Source organism: Filicampus tigris, chromosome 10, assembly GCF_054856515.1.
Source record: "Filicampus tigris isolate MCC_2025a chromosome 10, RoL_Ftig_1.0, whole genome shotgun sequence".
NCBI lineage: Eukaryota > Metazoa > Chordata > Actinopteri > Syngnathiformes > Syngnathidae > Filicampus > Filicampus tigris.
In genome coordinates, this window is record NC_141226.1 from 23,497,770 (window position 1) to 23,522,786 (window position 25,017).

General features: G+C 41.7%; 1 protein-coding gene across 3 annotated transcripts in view; it reads left to right on the forward strand.

Moving 5' to 3' along the window:
• Nucleotides 1-3,433: 3,433 nt before the first annotated feature.
• egfra (epidermal growth factor receptor a (erythroblastic leukemia viral (v-erb-b) oncogene homolog, avian)) overlaps nucleotides 3,434-25,017 on the forward strand; it is a 46,898-nt gene continuing 25,314 nt past the window's right edge. For all 3 annotated transcript variants that reach the window (XM_086042740.1, XM_086042742.1, XM_086042743.1), the window contains exon 1: nucleotides 3,434-3,700. In XM_086042740.1, coding sequence (XP_085898866.1) covers nucleotides 3,580-3,700 — 121 coding nt within the window. In that variant the 5' untranslated portion in view covers nucleotides 3,434-3,579. The remainder of the gene's footprint in view (nucleotides 3,701-25,017) is intronic.

Consider the following 25,017-nt stretch of genomic DNA (forward strand, 5'->3'; position numbering starts at 1 on the left):
GCCTGCAACTAGCAAAGTGGCCACACGATGGCGGTGTTTCCTGGAGCATTTTGCCTGCAAGCCATTGCCTGCTTGTGAACCCCAAAGGGCCCCAGAACGCACTGCAATCTGATCCCATCTGTATACCAATCGTCCGAAAACAGAGCAAAAGGAAGCTGGATCGTTTCACACCATAAAGATGTCAGGATGCGTTCACGGTCTGCTTGACGGTCCGACGTTTGATCGTCATTTCATGTGGTTATTGAACATTTTACTCAGGGAGAGGACAGGCCTTTTACTGGAAGAGTCGAGCGCTATTCTTGGAAACTCAGAGGCTTCAATTTTGTATTTTTTGGGGTGGCATCTTAAAATTGTCATGTTAAAGTTTTCTTCTGACATATTTAAAGAATGCCAATGAAGTTTAGAGCGCGGCGTTGACTAGTTAGTAATCAGTTACTTGCGGCAAAAAATGAGTGCGCTGAATGAAATTAGCCCATCTCCTAAATTGGTTGGAATTTTTTTTCTCAAAAGTCAAATAATTACAACCAAAAATGTAGGTGAAATACTTCTTAAAAATCAATAACTTCAAGCAAAAATAGGGGGAAATTTTCCCTCAAAAATTAAACAATTTCATCCAAATATTTGGGGGGAATTTTTGCTTCAAAAGTTACAGCATTACAACCAACATGCAATATGCATGATACAACATGACGTATGCCGAAACCCATATTACTCAACAGTTGCAGTGAGTGTTTTCAAACAGGATGTGACAGGTTGAGGGACCGAACGTGAAATTCCGTCAGCGTCGATGCAGGCTTATTCATTCATAAACTTGGAGTTGTTGGTGTGTTTGGCTGACCGGTCGCCATGACGATGTCATGCCCTGGCAAGCCCCGAGCAACAAGACAAGAAACAAAGAAAGAAAAAAAAAACAATACCGAAAACGGTTCAAATGTAGCACAATTAGGGCGTAAGTATGTCTGTGCCAGGTTAGCTCGGCGTTAGCTAGCTGGTAGCGCAGAACACGGATGCATTTAAAACTTTACCAGAAAAAAACACACTAGGTTGGCCGCTGTACGGTGAGTCGGTGAGGGATCCTGAAGGTTAAAGTATGTTATTTTAAACTAAAAAGGAAAACCTTTTCAAAAGTTGACGCGGCTGTGTTAGCACGTTAGTGTATGATATGTTTTCACAAAAAGTTTCTTTGAGGTTTGGTAAATTGCTTTGGACAACATATGGTGTATAATAGATAAAGCGCTATAGTGCTCCGTTTACCATTATGATCAAATTGGATTTTCTTTTTTTTGGGGGGGGGGGGACTATGATGTGTTAGTGAGTTGATTCAGGACTGACGGCTTTAAATGGTGAACGAATATAGCCAACGCGGATTTTAGATGCGAGTCCGAGCTGTAGGCGTTAGTATGTTCTATTAGCGTAAAGAGTCAACAAACAGTGTGTGCGTGTACTCCGAATTAAAACCCATCACTGCTTTTCAAATATTTGCCTAGAGCAGTTGCTGGAGAGTCATTTCCTTAAGGGGTGCAGCTGGTGAAATACGAGGTGGTCTTCTCTAATTAAACCTAATTAATTGCTACTTGACAGTTTGTTCTCTAGCGCTCCAGGCTGTTTTTAAGACTGAAAAACACATGTAACAACCATTTTAAAATCTTTCGAGGATTCCTGAAAATTAAATGTTCATGTAGTAAAAGTTTATTTAAGGCCATTGACATCTTTTTCATCAATACAAAACCAAAAATGTCATTTGGACAGTAGGACTCCACTGGTGCAGTATAAAGTAGAATGCTTGTTTGTATATAATGTACTGTAGTACCCTGCGATTATGGCAAAGTTTCATTAACACATACACATACATTTTATATATATATGTATATATATATATATATAGAGAGAGAGAGAGAGTGAGAGAGAGAAAGAGAGATAGAGATAGAGAGATACTGTATATAACCCCCGTGCCCTCATACACACGCACGCGACAACAAAACCTTTCGCCTCACTTGGCAGCCTAATAACGTTGTCTAAGAGACATGTTTCTTCATTTGAACTCCTAGCATTTAGTATGTATGATCATTCTTACGCTGTTTCACTGTTTCGAGGTACCTCCGTGACCCTTCAAAAACCAACAGGTCAGGGCATGTTTCTGCGGGAACCTTTGCAAATGTGGCGGAACATAAACAGTTCTGGGAGCTGTTTGAATTGCATTCTTGAACAGTGTCACCACTGTTGCGTGAAAAAAAAAAAACACTTCACACATTCATGGTAGATACAGTTTCATAGTTTCAAGGCTTCCACATTTTCCTTCATTTAACACAGTGGTATCCATTTTACAGAAGCTAATACTGCCAAAAGCATGTTGCTAGCTGTGGCATCCATTAGCAAAAGGGTTGTAGTGTATTTGTTTAGAGAGTAGCTAGTGACTCGAGCACAAATGAGTCACATTTTCTGACGCTTACCTAATATTGTGGGAACTTTGTTATGAAAAAAAAATCTGAATACAAATACATGTAATTTTGTACTCCTTGTCTGTGATACCATAAGACTAAATGTTATCAGTTTCAATTAATATTTTTCATGAGGCTGTGGTGAGTGTGCCTGTGAGTGTGCGTATGTCACTCCTACTGTCACTGATTGGTTGTTTTTCGTAGGGCATGGTGGTTTCTGGTACAGTATATCAAATTAGAGGCACAAGATGGGGCCACAGATTGCAGATTTTTTTTTCTCTGACCATATTTATCAAGGCATAAATTAACAAATAACAAATATTACAAACTCCAGAGAGTGTGAGTACTCTTGGCACCTCTGATAAATTATGAGGGGTTTCCGTCTATGCTTAATTCGTCTATTTTAAATATATAATATATACGGGGAGTCCGTCACTGACCGATAGACGGACCGGTCGGTCACGTAGGAATGCCCAGCTCTGCATACCTGACGACAACAGCACAAATCAAAATACTTCAACTTATAAATTAAAAACAAAAAAAAGTCATTCCACAAACACAATATTTATCAGAATGCCCTGTTTCAACTAGTGGGCTTGCATAGAACATATTCTTGAAAAAAAAATGTTTGCGTTGACCTCCACTTTAAAAGAGGCAGTGCCACATGAATTATTAAAGTAGGGGAACACGTTTGTTCCACCCTTTGGTTATGGAGGATAATAATAAATCATCATAAAACAACACGTAAGGTATCAATTCACAGATTTTGCCTAATTGTAATGTAGTACAATAAGTACTTCCAAGCTTTTTTCCTGGCCCTGTTACATGTGTAGTAAATGAAGTATCCTGTGAGCAGCGGGGGAAGGAGGGGGAGTCGGGAGGAGGCGGGGGAGAAGGAGCGCGTGTGCGCGCGCCTACCTGCGGCTCGCGTGTCCCTGCCTCTTGTGACGTCATCGCGAGTCGTCCGCCTCTGGCGGACCAACTGCTTGGTGAGTGTTTTAGAAGGAGGAGCTGTCAAAGTTGTCGGACAGTCTCTAGCAGAGAAGAACAGGGGGGGGAAAAAAAAAGGCGAAAGAAAAGAAGTACGCGTGTATTGGACGCGGGACACGCTGGAGCTACTTGGATCGCTTGAGTTGGGAGCATGGCATGGCACCTTCTCGGTAGCGGCGTCCGCGGCGGTGAGAGGACGATGGCTCGCCGCCTTCTGGTCTGGCTCGCCGTCACCTCGCTGCTGTGCTCCTCTCTTGTGGCCGAAAAGAAAGGTATGTCTGGGGGGAAGGGAGGAGGAGGAGGAGGAGGAGGAAGGAACGACTGGCCGACGGGCCGGCTGGCTGGCAGGCAAATCTCAGCCTGAGAAAGTCCACGTTTGTGGCGCTGGGGGAAAAAGTTTCTCACAGTCTCGCTGCTGACTGGTCCAAGTTGTACCAAACGCATTTTTGGAACATTCGAACCGCAATGGCGGATTGTGCAATTGTGATTTGTTTTGTTTTGATTATCTTGAGAGTCACTTCTACCGCTTGGCCTGATTGCAAATACAATGGAAATGAGCGTCAGCATGCATGCATCTTTTGCACAATTGACAAGATACGGAAGTTAAGATGTATGCATGCTTACCTACCACTACCTGTGCAATCTGAGAAGGTCCAGTGCAGTCGGTGTGACAAAAAAAAGTCTCCCTTTGCACTAGGGCTGAACAATAATCAAATTTAAATCGACATCATTATAATCTAAGCCGATTGTAATTTTCAAATCGCAAAGGCTGCAATTTTTTTTTTTTTTTTTGCGGTTAAATGCCTCATTTCGGTTTATTGGTAAATTTTATTTTTTATGTATGTAAATGCCATTTATTCATATAGTGTCTCGATAAGTTCTTAAAAAATGCAGTACAGATGTTGACACAATTGTTTCACAAAACATGAAAAGTTGAAGTGATAAAGCCACAGATTTGTTTGCATTATTGCTGTAATCTGATTTATCTTTATGGCAAACTTCTTTTTTTTTTGTCATGAATGCTTAAAATACTACAAGCCAAAGCGTTAAGTTAGTTATCAACACTTTCATATTAATTCAAAGTTAATTTCACTTTAGTTTAATGTACCGGTAAGCCTAACCTACAAGACCAAATCATTTATGCATAATAAATCTGATATTGTTTATTGTAATACACGTTAGGGCTGCACAATATTGGAAAAACATACAACATGCTATATCGATATTATTGCGATATTTAGCGAAAGAAATGATGTTTTTCTTAGCTAATGTTTTCCTTGCTGCAAAATAAGCAACTTCAGGGTATTCTTAGCAAATGAACTGTAATGGTCTTAAATACTGTTCATCTATTGGACGGTGACTCACATCTAAGCTTGCATCTGACTGGTCAAAGTCAAATAAAATCAAAGCACACAATTCCATATGAAACTTATTTCACGTCTCTGCGATATGCATATTGCCCGGGCCATAATGGAAATGGTGATATTTTTCAATATATATTGCGCAGCCCTAATACACATACTTTTATTGCTTGTACACAAATCCACTCGTATACCGCATGCGAAAAGAGTCGCTCGTCAAGTCTGTAAAGTTTCCCATGGGGTGAAATTTCATCTTATTTTGTGGGTGACTGTTAATTTCTACGCCTAGTCTTGGCCCCCAAGTAAAGCACACAGAAATCGTCAGCACTATTATGACTGTAATATTTATTCAAAGTCAGCCAGGATCCACCAGAGTTATCCAACTTCATTATTATTATTATTTTTTTCAACTTTGGCTTTGAACTGTGTCTTATGATGACTTCTTAACGTTTGCCTGGCGTCAACTTGTGTTTTTATATACCAAAACTGATGATGAAGCACTTAACAGTCAGTAAGATACTAAGGATGGAAATACTAATAAATTTATTGGAACGTTTTTTTTTTTTTTTTTTTTTAAATATACAACCGCAAGTCCATCAAAGAATTTGGTCAAATACTCATCAGCATAGGCTACAACCAGGAAAACTTTAGTATTATTATTATCATCTGTGGTCTCAATTGCAATTTGTAATGTGTTATTAAACTTGGAAATTAAATATGAGCTAGCTTAGCAGAAGTTGCAACATAGAACATAATTGCTGCGTTTCTTTTGCCTGGTGACGTTTTGGTTGCCTGCCGAGTTCATAGAGTTCATGTCCACTCTTGGTCGTGGCTGAGAGAATTGTGATCCCGGACAGGAACAGGTCAGTTCGATTCACAAAATCCATTCACTGCTCTGTATCAAATATAAAACATTACAGCACCATCTTGCAGTTCAGTGTCACTGCCGGTATTAACACACCGAACTACTAGAAAAATGACGGCACAGAAGAACTTATGCCAAGTAGAGGAGTGATGTCTGCTGTTTGGAGGTTTTTTTGGTCCCCCCTCAAAAAAAAAAAAAAAAAAAATCCAACCTCAATCAAGTAACGATTTTATGCAAGTGTTGCCGGGCTTAAGTTTTCGCCCGAGGCAACAACACACGCAGTTTGCGCCACATCCTTAGCCGCAAGCATGGAATATCATGAATGCATGAAGTTAAGGTGAGCATTAGCATGCTGCGCTAATGGCGGGAAAGCGAAAGAAAAGTTGAGCCAAATGTCTCTTCTTGGAGAGATATATCTTAGAAGGAAATGGCCCATTCACAGCATTGACAACTTCATTCAAAAGTATATCAATTGTCTCCAAAAAAAAAAAAGTCATGACTTCATACCCTCTCGAACTAAGCCGTACCATATCGAATCGAATCTTAATCTCGCTCTAATCCCAGCACTATGATTGTTCTCTATGCACCTTGTGTTGTCCTGTGACTGTATGACGTGGCTCTTGAATATGAACCCCCCCCCCAAAAAAAAAAAAAAAATCCACTTCTGAGAATCTTAACAGTCACTAGTTGGAATAATATCAGGTCTTTTTTTGTTGTTTTTTTTTTTCCAAGTAGAGATTGATGGTCACTGGGTGAGTCAGAGGCCTCAAAAGGCCAGATGTCAGGAGAGAAAGTGACCAGGAGTGTTACCGTACTTCCTAATGACAAGTTCCTATTAGTATGAATCATCCAGTGCTTGTTCTTCCCTCTTTATGTGCACAGTAGTGCTGCACAAATACAACATGCCTGGTAGCCAACAAGGACAGAGCTCCTAAATATATCTGCACTTCTAAACAAAAAAGGTCAGCAGTGTTTGAGAGCAGAGAGAGCAGCACAATCGGGCCTAATTTCCATCTGCAACGAGATGGAGGGCCCGCTTGCGGTCAATTTTTAGCACTGAGCAGATGTTTTAATGTGCTTTGTCAAGGTTTCCCCCAAAGACGTTATTGCAACAAGATGTCAGACCGAAACATTTTTGGCATCTAAATTGCACCTACTGCTGAACTAGAAGGAAGTCTTTGTGGGAACATCTCAGGAAAGGCCTTTTTCTTTTTTCCTGCTCAGTCAAGGCTTACTTGCAAGAGTTTGGTGTGGAAGAAACTCTTTAAAGGGGAAGTCAACGCGATTTTTTTTTTCAAGAATATGATCTATGCAAGACCACTAGTTGAAACACGGCATTCTGGTTAATATTGCGTTTGTGGAATATAAATGAAAACGGAAGGCAACCCAAAGATATTTTTTTCAAGAATATGTTCCCAGCAGGCCCACTCGTTGAAACACGGCATTCTGATTCATTTTGCATTTGTGGAAGATAAGTTAAGCAGCAAAATGCACTGGTTTTTAGCCATCTCGGGGGGCGGCCATTTTGTCTTCTGTCGACTGAAAATGACACAACAACCAATCACGGCTCAGATTCAGAAAACAGGTCAGCCGTGATTGGTCCTTGTGAGCAGTTGTGATGTGATTTTCAGTCGACAGAAGACAAAATGGCCGCCCCCAGAGATGGCTAAAAACCAGTGCATTTTGCCGCTTAACTTAGGTTCCACAAACGCAAAATGAATCCGAATGCCGTGTTTCAACTAGTGGGCCTGCTGGGAACATATTCTTTGAAAAAAATATGTTAGGGTCGACTTCCGCTTTAAGCAGCAAAATGCACCCATTTTTAGCCATCTCAGGGGGCGGCCATTTTGTCACTTCTGTCGACTGAAAATGACATCACAGTCGCTCAGGTAACGACCAATCACGGCTCACCTGTTTTCTGAAGCTGAGCCACGTCCGTGTGCGAGAGACAGCATCCACATTGTGAACGCTTGCTGAAGCGGAATCAAGACTTTTTTGGCAACACGTTGGGAAAAGGCTTTTTTTCCTCTCTCAAAAATGGTCGTGTAAAGTCGTGCTTGAGTTTGGTAGAACTGGAGAGCCGTGCCGCTCTTGAACCCCCGTCAGTCTCTTTTTGTGAATGCGTGCCCATTTATATGGGCCGCCATCATTTGCGGTAAGCCTGTCGGTGACCCGCAGCTTCACCGCGGGTTATAACTGCGGCGGTTATTTCCCCAGATGACATGCGAGAGTAGGCAGTCGCGACTATAAAAACTCTTCTTTTTATGGTCTCTCAAAAGTGCAGGCAACGAGGTGAACCTGCTGAGAGTCTGACCGAGCGGTTGGCGGGATAATCCGTCAAAGATGAAACTAATCTGAGGGCCGTGTCGGTGGCTAAATCCTTAATCCCTAAAAGCGAGACTCCCCTGTTAGCTTTAGCACAGGCCAACACTTTGATTTTATTGAGATGATTTCCATTGTTTTTTGGATTACGATATTTTTTCCAAATACCAATGCTGGGGCGGCACTTATTTACTCAGTTGCAGATGGAAGTAGGTGGCCTTCATTTTGAGACATTTTGGAGTCATAGTTAAGAATTGTATCAATATATTACAATTTGATGTCAAGTAATGCTTGGGTTTAAAACAGAAATGACAAGAAATGAGAGAGCGCAAAACAAATCTCTTGGCTAGCCATGATACAAAATTGTGAAGCGACCAGAGTCTACGAAAATTCCAATCGAGGTCCACGCATAACGTTCGATCGCCTTTAATACTGAGCAGGGAACTCGTTTGCGTTATGACTCCACATATTAATTTATCCGACAGACTGGCTTTGTGCTGCTGTTTTGGTTAGCAACCCACTTCAAATGGATTCAGCAGTTCATGCCTTTGGCAACAGCATCTATGAACCAAGATGATTACAGTTACCTCCTTTTTTTACCTGACGGGAAAATTGACGCATTCATATATCTCCAGGAAGTCAGCCATTTTGCTTGGAAGCCAACATTTTAGGGTCATTTCCCCTAGTTTTGTCAGTTCTTTAACCACAAGCTTCAGATTTTCTCCAATTGCATTTACATTCAAACTACATATACTAGACCAGATGTGAAATTGATGAAAAAAAGAATTGTTTTCATCCTCGCGCGTGGGGGCGGAGCATGGCGGCGAAGCTCGATGACATTTGAATATAGAAGATGAGAAGGTGAGCTTCTTCAGCATGGTTCCTCTGGAATTGGAGCAAAAAATGTCGATGGCAAAAATTCACCCTGCAGCTAGCTCACTTCAGTGACGCCCCCCCCCCCCCCAATAACTATTCCTTGTCACTCGCAAGTCTCTCAGTGATGAAAAACCAGGCCTTTGCTTTTCATGAAAGCATTTTCTCTGGGAAAAGATGGATGTCCGCAGTGAAATAAAGGTTACGATCCCGCGTAATCGGAGAAGCTGCCGCTCGTCCTGATGAACTTGCCAGACGCCCATATGCTACAGACGTTCAAAATGTGGCTTTGCGCTTTGGGCCAGTGGGAGTTGGATGATCATTTCTCACTGCCACCCCCTCCCAGCTTCAAAAACAGTGTAGCTTCAGAAACCTTCACCAGCCTCTAGTGGAGGTGAAGGATTCTGCTGTCACTCTGGGACAATAGTGGCTGTGTCCTTTCGCAGTTTTGGGTACTTTTCTCGAGTGTATCTGAAACCTGTTTACTGCAGCCGCGTACTAACTCCATGTCGTCAAAAGGAGAGAGAAGAAGTGAAGCTTTTCATCTTTATTTGGACAAATGTATTTTTGGAATCATTTTGAAAAAAAAAAAGTGCCATGCGAAAGTGGCGTCTCAAATCAAATGCGGCGAAACAGCGAGAACGGAGAAAGAAAGACTGGGTGCAACCAATAACTGGATTGGAGTCAGTACACACCTGCCAACATTTCAAGTGTCTCTGATTAACCTCAAAGTAGGCTTTCTCTGATTTTCCTTTTAATAGAAGCCTGAAGTATTTTTGCTGACATTGGTTGATTGTTTTTTTTGGGGGGGTAGCGGGGGGACAGTATTTAATTCCCTCGAACTTATTAGCCAGTTGCAGCTGAGGAAAAACAGCCCCAAAGCATCATGCTGCCACCATCAATATTGCTCCAGGGTATATTTACTGTATTGCCATGGAAATTCTTTGTATCCTTCTCCTGAAGCGATGATATCAACGAGCAAATTTGGATGAGGAGACTTTGAACACGGACTCTGTTTTTTCATGCCGACGGGAAAAGCGAGCCTCCTATTTTTGGGAAGCGTTTATTTGGCTTGATCAATTGGGCCACTTGAGGCTATTTTTGGGACGGCCTCTGTTTGCGGAAATCCAGTTAGCAGATAGCGGCGTCATTTGCATACATAGATAAAGCACTTCCACTCCGCTACAGTTGAGCATATCTGCTTGGCGTGCCGTGCAAACACATCACAAAAACGCAGACACTCTTTAGTTTGTGTATACATGGAATAAGTCGTGGTTACTCATTGAACAGATTGCTGTCTTTTGTTTGTACGGCGTAGTAACAAAGCCACCCGCTCCATTTTATGGCCTTTCCACGATTCCCAGTATTTGTCCCAGTGGAAAGCAAGGGATTCAAAGTGGGGGGGGGGGGGTAAAGCTGGTTATCTTCCTGTCTCATCAGGTGTACTGTGGCGCTAAAGAAAAGGCAGAATAAGGCCTCTGCTGTTTGCCTCTCACAATACATCTTGAGTTCCATTCAATTCTTTCTTTGAGAGACTTTGGATTTGAGGGGGTTTGACCCGAACTGGCTGGCAGATCCTTTTTGGACTGTTTTTGTCTTGTCACACAGAAGCCATCTTGGCTGTTATGCAATGATACCAACTCGGAAAGTGTCAAATTGCCACGTTGACTTACGCTTGATCTTATTTAATCTTGATGCTTCAAGTTGAGACGAGAAGTGGAAAGCTAAAGGTGCTCAACTAGTCCACAATGGCTATTTGCGGTGCGATGTTTGTGTGACCGCTTCCCTTTAGGGCAAGCTGTGATAGTATCTCTTCACGACCTGAAGAGGAATCTCACGCAGCGAGGAGAACAATGGCTCAGCAAACATCTCCGAAGCTTTTTCAAGCCGCAGCAGCTGATGTCCGAGACATCTCACTTCTTCCTGTGTGGCCCACAGGCTTGTAAACGGAACGCTCGGACTCACGCATTGTATTGTTGTTAACTTTTCCAATGTTTCTGCGGGAATTCTCACATTTGCTGTGTTCCTGGATGGATGAAAATGACATGTTGATTCGTCAGCCCCATTTCAAACATCTTGCCTCCGCTCTATCGCTTGAAATCACATTTCTACAATGTCTGGTATGTAAAATCTTGACAGGCTCAGACTGACTCGGCCGGATTGGGCAACAAGTATTCAATTGCGGCGAGGGTGGATGTGTTAACACATAAGTGCCGTCTCGAAAACTTAAAGCACAAGTCAACCCAAACATAATTTTTTTCAAGAATATGTTTCCTAGGTGAAACACGGCATTCTGATTAATTTTGCGTTTGTGGAATATAAACGAAGCAGCAAAATGTACTCGTTTTTAGCCGAAGACCATTTACCATCTCTGGGGGCGGCCATTTTGTCTTCTGTCGACTGAAAATGACATCACAACTGCTCACAATGACCAATCACGGCTCAGATTGAGAAAACAGCTCGGCCGTGATTGGTCGTTGTGAGCAGTTGTGATGTCATTTGCAGTCGACAGAAGACAAAATGGCCGCCCCCAGAGATGGCAAAAAACGAGTGGATTAACACTTATTCCACAAATGCAAAATGAATCCGAATGCCGTGTTTCAACTCGTGGGCCTGCTGGGAACATATTCTTGAAAAAAAATATGTTTGGCTGTTCAAATGAACCAGCGTTAAACGTCTTAACTTTGATCAAATTTGTACCGCGATGCTCAAATTTAATAAAATCCTTTGGACTTTGGGGTGAGTGTCACCCCAAAAAAAGCAAAAGAAAAAGCAAAACACATGCGCAGAGCCAATCATCTGTTGCTGGATTGACGTCTTGTAAGGTACGCTTCAAATTCTGAAGAACTTCAGAGGATCCACCACCCTGTATCTTCATCATCAATTCTCAAATGAGCAAAGTGACCATTCACAGCTTTTCATGCATGACTGTTGGATGAAGCTCTAAAAAGAAAAAAAAAAAAAAGTACAAAAAGGCCTTTGACAGCATGAAAGCCATTGACTAAACCGGGATGCCTTTCTCCTCAGTGTTGACACAGGGTTGTAAAGTCATGTCGACATGGCAAGTTAAGGTCACACACAAGACAGATGCGTCTGTTTCAAAAAGGAAACAAAGTCCTGAACAAACCTTTTGTCTCTGTCTTGAGGTGGGAGGAGCCTGTTTCGTCTGCATATCGGAGGACATTTTTGCCCATTGACAACACTTCATTATCAAAAGTCCAGACCCCAAACCAGGAAAGTGACTTTGACTGCATATTGTCAATGCCGGATCTTCTCAAAGAGAAGTGTCAGGAGGTTTTCTTCACAATTTAAAGCTTTTGTTTACCGGGCGTCTTAACATGTATTTCACATTATTTTGTGAAAATACCACGTGGATCAGGAATTGCTGGGAACATAATCTTGAAAAAAAACAAAAAACGTTTGGGTTGATTTCCCATTTAAGAAAGTTAAATGCTGCCCTTTAGAAATCAAGCATTTTATTGTTTTTACAACCCGGTTGACCAGCATCCAGAATTCACTGCAGTTTTACCATGTTAGCATGAATTAGCAGGTCTTGTCGACGGGAATGCGATCATTTTGGCTGGTCGCATATATCCACTTCCAGAAGATTTTAGCCAGGTGGCGAAAGTCTTGTTAACATGATCCCATCGTACTGTTGTGTCGAGTGGCTTCATGCTTTTTATTGGACCGCCTCCAAAAATGTGGTCTTTGGCGTTGAGGTTTGATGTCTGTGAATGCCATCTGTACCATTCTAGCTGAGGCCAAATGAGCGGTAAAATCCTTACAGCGGGTTCTTGGTGGGAGACCCACGGGTACTGAACTCATTGTCACTTTGATAAGGGGCCCATAAACTTGATGATAAAGAGTGGGATGTGGTCAGCAATAATAATCAGGTTATCTGTGCTGGTTACATTATGGCGAGTTGATCCTTAAAAACAAAGTCGCCCACCACAGCAAGACAATTACCCCCTGTGTTCTTTGTAAGGGCTTCGGAAAATATTCAATTGGGTAGTTCTGTGTACGCCTAAAGCTTTGTTTCCGACATGGTGCAAAAATACACCAGCAAATTATCTTGTCGTGCACTTGTAAAGTGTAATTTCTTGAGCTGTGAATTACAATGCTAGGGGCTGCTGGCGCTATAATTTGACTGGGTGTTGCGGGGGAAGAAAACAAGATGTCATCTCGTCTCTTGCAGTAGTTCCGGCACATTACGAGCTCGACATCACCTCCTGGGTGTTGTTTCATCAGCGCTGTAAAATGTCTTTTTTTTTTTTTTTTTTTTTTTTTTTTTTTGCATTTGTGCTATTTAAAGATGAGCTGATGGAAAGTGTCACTTAATAGTTGTAGAGATTCATAAACTCCCACAGTGTTAAAATGTATTGTGCTCGAAAGAGTCCTTGTTGTTGCTTCCCTAATTGCCTTGGTAGGCTTAAACACCAATGCTTCGTTGCACTCAAAGTTAATTTCCTGGTGGTGCAAGCGCTCCAATACCACATGCTTTCGTGATTAAATCCAAAGACCTGCAGGGGGAAAAAAAAGAGTCCTTGCAGTGTTTCGTTCCATAAAAATAGGTTGCGCTAACTCTCGCGTGACATAATATGCACATGGACTCCATTTGTCTTACAGCTGCTCGCTTCTTCACAAAAAAAAAAAAAAAAACTCTGACAAATGAGCAATGTCGCTACTCTGCGTCCTTTAATGTCCACAACAAACCACTTTACGCGAAACGTTTTGTGGTTTACGGAGAGACTGTTCCCCGTAGTGCAAAGACCCTGGAGCGCATTACTGGAGCGGTGCCAGGCGGGAAGGATTAGGCCACTTCACTCGGAGTATATCCACTACATCAACAAGCCCCCACGGAGTTGATTAGATGTTTTTAAAATTATATACAGTATCAATCCCCTTGTGAGGTGTTGAGCTAAATCTCAGTAATCGGGCGGCCAGACAATTTCCACTACATCCCGCCCTTCAACAGATTGGGTTATTGGGTCAATAGAGCTGCAAACAACGCACTCAATTGCAGTTAATTTATCCTTTGATTGAATTTCTGCATGATTTGGCAGATGCTAACCGTGTGGTTTTATGCGCATGATGACAACCACAATTGCGCTCAGTTGAGTACAGACCTGTGCCAAGGCAAAACAGCCCCGGCCGATACTGTTGCCGTTGTGAATGTAGGTGCGCTAACTCGCACAATTCCACGCATAGCATGCTTTTTATTTTACTGAACTCTATCTGGTGCGTCACTGCTCCACTTGGCCCCAATTCAAGTGGACAGTGAAAATAATCAAAGTTTTATTGAAATAAGCCATGACTACACAAAGTTTTGTTTCGCGCAATAACTAAGGCTTAAGTAGTCGGTGGATGACCCCCGGGAGGCGCCAATGTTACCGTGAGCGAGATGTCAACCACAGAAGAAGAAGAGCCATCATCAAAATACCTTGGAAGAGAAACAGTTACATACTATTGTGAATGTTAAACAATAAGGCAAGGTTGAGGCTAAAACCGGCAACAGCAATGTTATCTATAGTTGATTTGGTGTTTTGCTTAGTGTTGTGTTGTTGTCAAGGCTAATCTATTCTATATGTGCGTTGTTGTTGGTTTTACCTTTCCTGTATGTACTCGACATGGCTGTTGGATGCAAATTTTAATTTGAGAGAAGCTAGAAACTAACCACTGCAGAAAAAAATAAAAACTGTGGCTTATATTAAGGTAAATCACAGGTAAGCTAATGTTAGCATGTGTGGCCTGCATAAGTTTTAGTCCCTGCATGCTTAGAACGCCAGCTCACAAGGTAGTCAAAAAAGTACCTTGTAGTACCTACTAAAGTTTCAAAAGGGTCATAGATCTTCGGTGTGAATTGCAGTATGGTAAAAGAATGAATTGCCCTAATACAGACCATAAGAAAAGACAGTGAATGTAGCATAAACAATTTTTAATTAAGAGTCATCACAGTGTTGTTAATGGGTGTGTTTTCACACTTAGCCCCTCTAACTTGGGACTTGCGTGCTCAGTAGCATCATTGATAAGGAAAAAAAATCTAGCATCTTGTCTGGCACGTCTGGTACCTGTGATGACTGATATGAAACAGTAAGGCAAAAGCCCCTCTGTGTGTTCTTGCATGAGGGGGCGGCCTTGAAACAACAGCCCTCCTCAGTCATCTTAAGCTAGCTCCCGTGTTGTTTTGGTAGGCTTTGTCAACCGTGATGTGCTTTTGTTTTGGCGCGTCGGGGGAGGACAACACCCCCGCTTCTCATAACAATTGGTGAAAGACGCTGAGGCATGCATTGACTGCAGTGTGTTGGCCAAGTTGCTACCAAAACGTAAAATATTATACTACTATACCAATTGTTAGTTATTTACCAAACATTACCATGTGAATTATGTTAAGTCCTCCACATATGCACCCCCAAAAGGCCAAAATACACATAGCTAATTACAGGATGACTAGAAAGCTAGCTAATGACACTACAGTAAAACAGCAGGGAAGCGGGACTTTGCTTTACTGAGACAGGTACATGACCAAGTTTATTAGTACAGTGCAACCTCAAGCTACGAACTTAATTGGTTCCATGATTCTATTTGTAACCTCAACTGTTCATAAATCAAGGTAATGTTTCCCATTCAAATGAATGGAAATGCAAATAATCCGTGATACAGTACTTCCTTTTTTCACTAGTGTGTGATTAGAAATAAATACAATGCAACATAAAAATCTGAAAACGCACTGTTGTAAACTAATAAAACACTTAAAAAAACATGACACCTATTTATTGCTCATCAACTTACACCTCCTCCTTTGAAAAATTAGTCTTCTTCCATGATAAGATGATTCAAGTTCAAGTTTTTTTTATTATCTGTTTCCTTTCCAATTCAATGGTTGATTGTGGCACACCAATCTAGTGAAACTTGTCTTTTTCTGCCCTGAAAAAAATAATTAAGTGGAACGTCACATTGTCATTGTTAAAAGATGAAATCCAAACAAATTTATTTTGGTAATTTGTAAACTCTAAAAACAGTTGGGTTAAAAATAACACCATTTTGGGTCAAAAATGGACCGATAGACAAATTGGGTCAATCTGACCCACTTTCTTGCATTGTTTTGTACAAAACAGCCCATTTTTTTGGGTTGTTTTTTACAAAAGAGAGATAAAGCGCAACATATATCCATCCACTAGTCCATGCCAAGAGAGTTTGTATTTGTATAGCGTGAATATTATGAAATAGATGTAATTTTTCTAGGAAAAATGTGTGCATGACTCGAATTCTTTGTAAATGGAGACCTTCCTAACTCGAGGTTCAACTGTAATACAATAGTGTCAAGGTGTGAGGGCCACATCCGGCCCAGCATATCAAATCATGTGTGTCTACTTCATGTTTCGAGCTAAAATATGTACCAAAATTGTCTTCACTTATTAAAATGACTCAAAAAAATAGCTGAACAAACAAACAAACTAAACTCATGATAATCCGATGAGGTGAATATGCATTTTTATGGTTTCGCGGTCATAACGACCCTATATTGGGCCCACAAGTAAAATTTGTTGGCTATCGCCGCATTCGTCCGTGCTTAGACTGGACAATGCTGATACCTGATCATATTTCTTGTGCGATAAGTATTATAATCACCTTACTTTTCTTACTGCGCAGCTGGCCCAAGTCGATGCGGCCCAAGTAGAGACTAGCTTTACCAGACGAGATCATATTTCTTGTTACGTCACAAACGACCACTATAATTGCCTTACTTCTCTAACTCGCATGATCATTAATGACTGCAGTCGGGTGAGTTTTCGAGTTTTCGTGTTCAAAATGCCGTCACCTGAATTTTAAGCAGAACTATAGGAAGAGCTTGTTTCCCCTTCCAAAATAACTATTTGCGTTGCTTTGCTACTTCCCCGGCTGTCCTAACATGCTGCTGCCGGAGTACAGACTATAACTAGAGGAAGAGGTCATGTCTCGTCACAGCACGAAGCAGTAATGACTATGAATGCTCTTTTCCAACTTTTTAACGCACTTTTCCAACTCCCCGGCACTGATTGTCAACGCTCCATTTGCTGTTCTTCACACAGCTCTGGTGGAAAATCCTTTGCCGATTTTAACAGAGAGGGGGCCCCCCGAGTCTTGGCAGTGGCACGCTGCCTGCTGCATTACAAACATATCAGCTTGATGTGTCATGAGGAGGGCGCTTACTAAAAACTCTCTTCTTTGCTTGCTTGTGTAAATTAAATTGGTCACAGTTTTGGTGAGAACAAAAGCTGTCTTCAAAAGAAAAAAAAAAAAAAAGGACGATACTCGTTCCTCGGGTGTTCTGAGCCACTCTCCCAGAAGCATCCACTCATCGGCGGATTTAACGGCCCGCTGATGTGTAAAGCAGAGGTTGAGATGGTGAGTAAGGGCTGAGTAAAGCTCGCCTCTCTCCAACCTTCCCGGGGGCTTTTTGCGGAATATTCCTTTTATGGGGCCTCTTGCGACGAGGATGAGTCGCCGAAGCAGCGGCGGAGCTGTCGGCAGAAATGAGCTTGTCAGCGCTCGCTCTAAAAATAAGAAAGCTCTTCAGTGGAAAAGGCTGATTAGGGCTTTTTTTGTTTCGCTGGAGTGAGGAGTTATCTGTTGTGTTGATGTGCTCCAACCTGGGCCTCAGACCAGGAATGCTAGAAACAAACCAACAGGGGATTCCCAAATCACAGCTGCCGGAATGGTGTGTGTGAAACGTACGAGTCCTGTTTTTCGCCTGTGGGTTGTTGTTTTCCCTCCCCTGCTCATGCTTCTGTGACAGTTTGATTTTTTCTTTTTTTTTTTTTCTTTTTAATTATTTTCTTTTTTTTTTTTTTAAGGGGGGGTGTTGAGGAGTGAGTTAGCAGAAGCGTGCTGGCCGCCCACTCCCTCTCCCGGCCTTCCTCTCTTGCTTCCTGTGGGAATGAAGAGGAGTATGACTTTAACAGGGAAAGGTGGATGGGGGCCGGGGGGGAGGGGGAGGGGGGGTCTCTTGGCCGGGAGAATGTGTGGATGTCGGGGAGGAAGTGGGCTGTTTTTTAAGAGAATGGTGGGTGCATTATTGGAATGTTAAATTGGGGTGGACGTTATAGGCGCGGGGGGGACGGGGGGGGGGGGGGGGGGGGTGCGGGGTTGGGCATGTGAGTTTTGAATAGCACAGGAGTGAGATTGTTTGCGGGACCTCCGTGCTGGACTAATGGACTTGTGGGAGATTTATCCGGCTGATGATATACTACGCGGATGAGTTGAGCCGAGCCGAGCCGTAGCCCAGCTGTGTATACATAATGCGAATAAATGAACTCGGGGCCCAAGTTCACTCACAATAAGGTGTATTTGTCCCCTTTCTGCCATTGAAGCAGAGAATCCACAGTTACACATTGTGTGTTGATAATTCACCAAGCAGCTCAAATGATAACCAACAAAAGAGCATCCGGTGAGTCAGTAACTGTGGAATTAATCATCTAAAATAAAACTTTTCTTCCTTAGTCACGTGCCTTGGGGTTTGTCTTTTTTTTTTTTTTACATTGAGAGGATGCTAGAACTCCTGTCGGACATATCTGGCCAAGGCTGCTCAATGCTCGTCCGCTTAGTGTTTTTGTGTATCTGCTGTCAGCTTTCTTTTGCAGTTGTTGTTGTTGTTGTTGATGATTTGAATCATGAAGGGGAAGCTTCTCTAGAGAGAGGCGCCAACTCAACTTGGTAGTGTTACCATTATTCATGTAACAGATGAGAAAAAGAATCCTGTAGTTTAAAAGGGGGAAGTCAACCCAAACCTATTTTTTCAAGAATATGTTCTATGCAGGCCCACTAGTTGAAACAAGGCAATATGATTGATATGAAGCAGCCAAATGCATCCGTTTTTAGCCATCTCGGAGGGCGGCCGTTTTGTCACTGAAAATGACATCACAGACCACGGTGTGTGATGTCATTTTCAGTCGACAGAAGTGAGAAAATGGCCGCCCCCAGAGATGGCTAAAAATGAGTGGATTAACTCTTACGCCACAAACGCAATACTAATCAGAATGCTGTGTTTCAACTAGTAGGCCTGCATCGAACATATTCTTCAAAAAAATAGGTTTGGGTTGACTTCCACTTTATGTAAAACCAAAAAAGCCTAATACTTGAAAATCCAATAAAAAACTGTACGCAAAGGTCTGCGGAGCTCCACCGAGGCTGAACAACAACACCGAACTGGTAGATTCTGAAAAGGCAGCCTTCGATGAGAGAACTAGCAGAAGGCAGGACTTTGTAACGGGTATTATATGACGTATTTCACAAGTAATTCTTTACACGAGTCGCTGCTCGTGCGTACTTTACGCTGGATTATTGTAACTCTGTTCGCTTGCTGCTCCGCCAAGTCTCCAGCGACTCTCCAGCTGGTTCCAAAATGCCATTGAACTTGGAGAAGGGATCGGATTATCTTTGTCTCAACGTCGCAGACCCCACCCAAGTCTGAAAAAGGATGACAAATCGGTTGATTCTGAAAAGCCGGCCCACGACGCTACATCTCGCCACAAAGAAACACGATTTTCCCTTCTGAGATTCGCTGGATTATTATAACTCTGTTAGCTTGCTGAGCCGACAAGTCCATTTGTATTATATAATTCCTTCTCCCAATTCGAATTATTAACAAAGTGGACTGATAAGCAGGATCGATAATGGAATCGGAATTGCTAAATTCTTATCAAATCTCAACCCTACTCGAGCGGTCGAGCAGCTGGTGTGGCTTTAGCAATTCAGATAATTAGATGTGTGGCGACGACTGCTGTCAGCGCAACTTTGTTCACGTCTCTGGTTCCATGTCGTAAACCAATAAATTCGTTGGTCAACTTCAGCCTTCAGCCATGCTGCGTTTGAGCAGGGGAAATGATTACTTCCTTCGCAGGGATCATAATAGTGATATTTTTAATGAGCATGTCAAAGCGAGGTATTCATTGAACATTATGATTTTATTTTAGTTGCAGTGCTTCCTGTGTGCCTCCTCATGTCATAAAATATCCAGAATTATCCAACCGGCGCTTCCATTGGATTTGTTGGATTTGATGGAACATTACGTGGAAGAGCCGTCCCAGAGTGAGGAAGTGTGAGCACACCTTGTGCATCCCCTTTGAAATCCAGCTTCCTCAAGCTGGGTTAGAGCCCAAACATTAAATTAGCAGAGCCAAAAAGCATCTGCAGTGTCTCACGCACTTTCAAACACGTCTTCCTTGTTTGGTCTTGTAGAGCTTTATCTAACGCTTGCAATGGGCTTGTGTATTCCAGATGGGTGACCCATCGTTAGTCTTCCGGGGAAAGACTCATAGGTTAACTTCTGTCCAAAGTTAAAGATGGAAAAAAAAAAAAAAGAAGTTTGACCTCACAACCAACAGCTTCAGCCCACTTTTAGCTTAACCACAAACCACTGTGTTCAAACTTGTTTTTTTGTCCAACCTTCAGGGAGCCCCTGTTGTGATCCATTTGAACCATTTCAACCCCCGTGTGCACGGCGAACAAAAGCGTGCAAGACAACGCTTTGAACCTAGCATAATAATGCTACATCTATCAAATGAACATGGTCCCAAAATTAGGGTACAATCACGCAACTGGAGGATTATCAAAGTGTTTGATAGGTAAGGAAAGGGAATTATTTAAATTAGAATAAAATTCAATTCAATTTAAAAAAGGTCACAAAAGCATTGATTTTTTTCAAATTGTTTTTCCAGCATTCTGTTTTGATGACCTTGCTGACATATACAATAGCAATAAACAATCGAAGGATGCCATCTACGACCGCGCTTTTCTACTTTGGAGACCTTTGCACCCCTCCCCCACCCCCCCCACCCCCTTTCCATCACTTCCTGTCCTCAGTAGTGCGTAATGTTAGATTCCGTCCATCCTCCTCTTCCCCCGGAGACGAGAATCAGCTACCATCTGGTCCAGCATCACAGGGTAGCCGCCTGGAGCGGATCCAGCGTGAAGAGCAACTTCCTGACATGTCAGAGGAGGCTTGTGTTTCTTTTATTCTTCTTTTTAATCCTCCAGTCCTTTATTGCACTCCTCCCACCTTTTTCTTCCCTTTCCAAGGCACAGAGGCGTTTGCTGTCAGGGCCCGAGGCCTCTCTCTCATAAAGGAAGAATGTATTTCCCTTTTTAAAGCGAGCGGGATATCGATACTTTTCAAAGCATGCTCATAAAGCGACAACAACAAAAATTCACTGGACACCAGCTAAATGCACATTTCCTCAAGGCTGGGGGCCTTTATTTACTCCAATCAAACACAATCCCAGGTGTCACTTTGGTTTGTGGTTGGCATTTACTGGGCGGGGAGATGTGTTTGTTAACATTTTCCACAAAGAAGCGGTGTGTTTCTGTAAAGACCTCAACACATGATGGTAGCAAGAATAATAATAAAAAAAAAAAAAAAAAAAGGTCTTACATGGTCTTCAGTCATTTGTAGGTCCACTCCAGTTCTGCAGGGGGCAGTAATGGGCGTTACACACGGCGTAACAGCTGCCTAAAGACAAAGATGGTGTTGCTTTTATGTACGTTTATATACAGGGCATCTTTTTAAGAGGTACGCAGAGAACGGTGTGATGATTCAGCCCTCAATGAGGCAATCTGATACCAGACTGAAGACAGGTTGCATAACCTGCTAATGGTGTTGACTGGGAAATCAACAAGAATGTCAGTTAGCATCCTCCTTTGATTATGTATATGTTTTCACATAATTGAATGAGCAGCCTCTGGAGGCTGCGTAATTCGATTGCCGCTAGCGGACGAGAGGAAGCGGCTCGCTCATAAAACTCGCCTTGATTTAAGTGCGTATTGGATGGCCAAAAGAAGCCGTTTGACGGGTTATTGCCTGCGTCCCAGGAAAGCCGCGGTTTGAGTTGGTGGACTTTCATCGTTTTGTCGGAAAACACAGTGTTGTTTGAGAGGTGTAATTGAGAGCTATTGTGTATTTATGTCCCACTCGGGCCGTGTTAGAATTGAGCTTTTTAGTTTTCTGGCCTACAGTGTTTGCAGTAAATCTCCCAGTTATCACAGTTGAGTTTTGCTTGGGGTAGTGTCCACCTAGAGATCAGAATGCGTGTTGGGTTACAGATGGAAGAAGATCAGATAAATCAGCACCACTTGCATCATAACGAGAACTCGCACGCAACCCTGCGCAATTTTGGTAACATTGGGAAAGCTTGCTGCATGCCACGTTTCTCATGCGCAACTAACAACATGAAGCCAGTCGACAAATGTTTCGTTGGATCATTTTTTTGCATTTTGAGTTTACATGGTTTACGTTGCAATTTTTTTTTCCCCCCTGAAAAATCCGATCTTAATCGTGACTACTTTATTCAGATATATTCTGTTGCATATTTATTTAACTCTTGTATAATTATGGCTTCATCCTTTGTAAGGAAATTATTTTAGAGAAAATATTTTTGTGTAAAATGATTACTTTACCCTTGGAATCTGTTTTTTTGTTTCTCTTAAAATGATCTTGATTACTTTATTGATATATAGCTGATTCCATTTTGTGATATTGCAGCTTCATTCTCGTACAATTACGGTACTACTTTACGACTGTTTTCATGAAGAAATGTTATTTGTAATGTTATTTCATCTCATAACCTGACAATTTCCTTCGTCAAAGGGTTACGATTTTTTCACAAAAATACTTTTTGGTAATAATGCACATTTCTTCTCTTTAAAGTTACTTTGTTCTCTCATGATAGCATTTTTTTTCCCTGAATTACTTTTTTTTTTTTTTTTCATAATATTACAGCCTTATTCTTATAGAATTATAATGATCACCTTGAAGATGAGGACATTTTTCCCAAAATACACACCAACAAAAATTAATTATTTAATACAACTTGACTTTATGACTTTATCCTTGTAAACCTACATATTCTCCCGAAAATATTTTGATTACAATGCTTTCTTCTTGGAAAATAGGAAAATACTTATTGTGATAACATTAGGACTTTAATCTCCTAAAAGCTCTGATTATTTTATTGGGAAAGGAACTTAATTAACCTTTCAAAATGCTGTTGTTATTCTCATTCTATGATATAAACTATATTTTGTTTCAGTGTGACCCCGTCACTGTGGTCGTGTAACAATTGTGCACTCATGGTTTGGATTGTTATCTTTGTGAAGTCCACGCTTGCTCCAACTCTTGATGGACTGAGTCTATTTACCCGCTTTATTTGACTGTCAAGCAAAAAACAAAAAACAAAAAAACCTGATGCAATTTCCTTTTGTGTATACAGGCACACTCATTGATCCCGTTGCCTCGAGAAACAAATACCTGGCCACACACCCTTGACTTCCAAAGTTAAGCCGAGTAAACACCCGTGACTAGGGGATTAATCAAAGCAAAGATGGTTTGCTTTATCATATTGGCTGCTCATGGGTCAATAATCTCAATGCATGCACACACACACACACACACACAGTGTACTCAGAGCCACTCCTTAAGTGAAGCAATTGCTAATTGGTCTCTGTTACACTCTTACTGACGTCAGCACAAGCCCCGCCCATGTACTGTGCAACAGGTAGCTTTGAGTCAAATGTGTCTTGTGTATAATGGAAAACACCCAATTGTTTTTTTTTTTCTACTGCAGATAAGTACAATCTGTTTTCTTGTTCTAGCCGTAATTGGACAAACCGTACACAACCACATGTACACTCACTGGCCACTTTCTTAAAAGGTACAACTGCATTCTATAGCGCTTTTTTTACAATGTTTGTTTTAGGTGTTCCTTTTTAAAGCGCTTCAGCAATGAGAAGTTAGAGTCTATTGAATAAAAAAGAAAACAAATCATTAAATAATAGTAAAAAATGTCAAACATTAAACAAAAAAAACAAACATTACAATCAATACAGAAAAAAACAATGAAATAAACGAAAATGTCATTCAATAAAAGGTAAAAAGGTAAACACAAAATATGTTTAAATTATACAAAAAAACACCTTGGTCATGAAATTATTTTTATATGTTCAGTGTAATTATTAAAAGATGATTTTTTTTTCAGAATGTTTTTTTTCCTCCATTTTTTTTCTTCCTCTCAAGATTATGATTTACAAATAACATGTAAACGACTTTATTACACCTTTCTTGGATTTTTTTCTTCTTGATACTGTTTTCTTCAAAAAAAGGACTTTTTAATTTATTATTCTCGTTAGGGTTCAACATCTAATAAAAAATGTGATTTTCTGTTGTATTGTTTTTCTTGTAAAATGACAACTTTTTTCGGTGGAAAAATATCATTTTTTTTCTTAACGTTCCCACTTTTTTTTCTCATTGGGGGAGGGTGTTCTTTATAAGATTGCAGTATAAATCTTGTTCTCTGAAAAATGAAACACGACTTTTTGGTAATATGACAAAATTTGCGGGTATATTGTCCACAGGCCACAGATCCCACCACCTTCTTCTACTGACACACAATACAAGAACAATATAAAACAAATCCAGCCTTTACAAAGATAATACACCACGCCATTTAAAACTTAGCTTCAATATATAAGTGTGAATTTTTGGTTGTCACTGGATTGTGCAGCTGTTGGGCCCAGTTGGGAAAAATCTCATCAGCCCAGTGCTGCAAGCTAGCGGTGGCGCATGTGTTGATTCAGCCTGACCTTGTTTTGTGCGTGGCGGCCTAATAAGGAAGTGAGTTTATGGTCCCAGGCTATCAAGCCTTTTACCACCTGCAGGGCCCGTTATGAAATCAGGCACGCCAAGCAGAAGCGGCTCCGTGGTTGCGCTTGTTTCTTGTTGTTTCCACCGCACCACTTCTTGCGTAGCTAACCCGGTTGCCGGTGGGGGATGTTTGTTGACGTCACTCGCCTGGCCCCGCCGTTTGTTGTAAATCGGAATAATGTAGTAACGGGGGAAAGCAGCTGTGCCGTGTGTACATATTTACCGTACTCGCCCTTTGCTTATTCCGCTTTAGCTTGAGGAATAATTACAGCACTAATTGTATCTCGCGTGGCTCCTCTAATTAATTTAAAGCTCCCGAGTGTGCCTTCAGTTGTCGTGGACGGTTGGCCCGGTTCATGTCAGCAAGGCCCCTCAGGGAGCAGCTAATGAGGAGGGAGAGGGAGGACGACGGCAGGCAGATGTTTACGTCCTAATTCCCGCTCATTCAGTGCAGTGGTTCGCATGGGGTACACACATGCCGACAGTCGTCCCGAA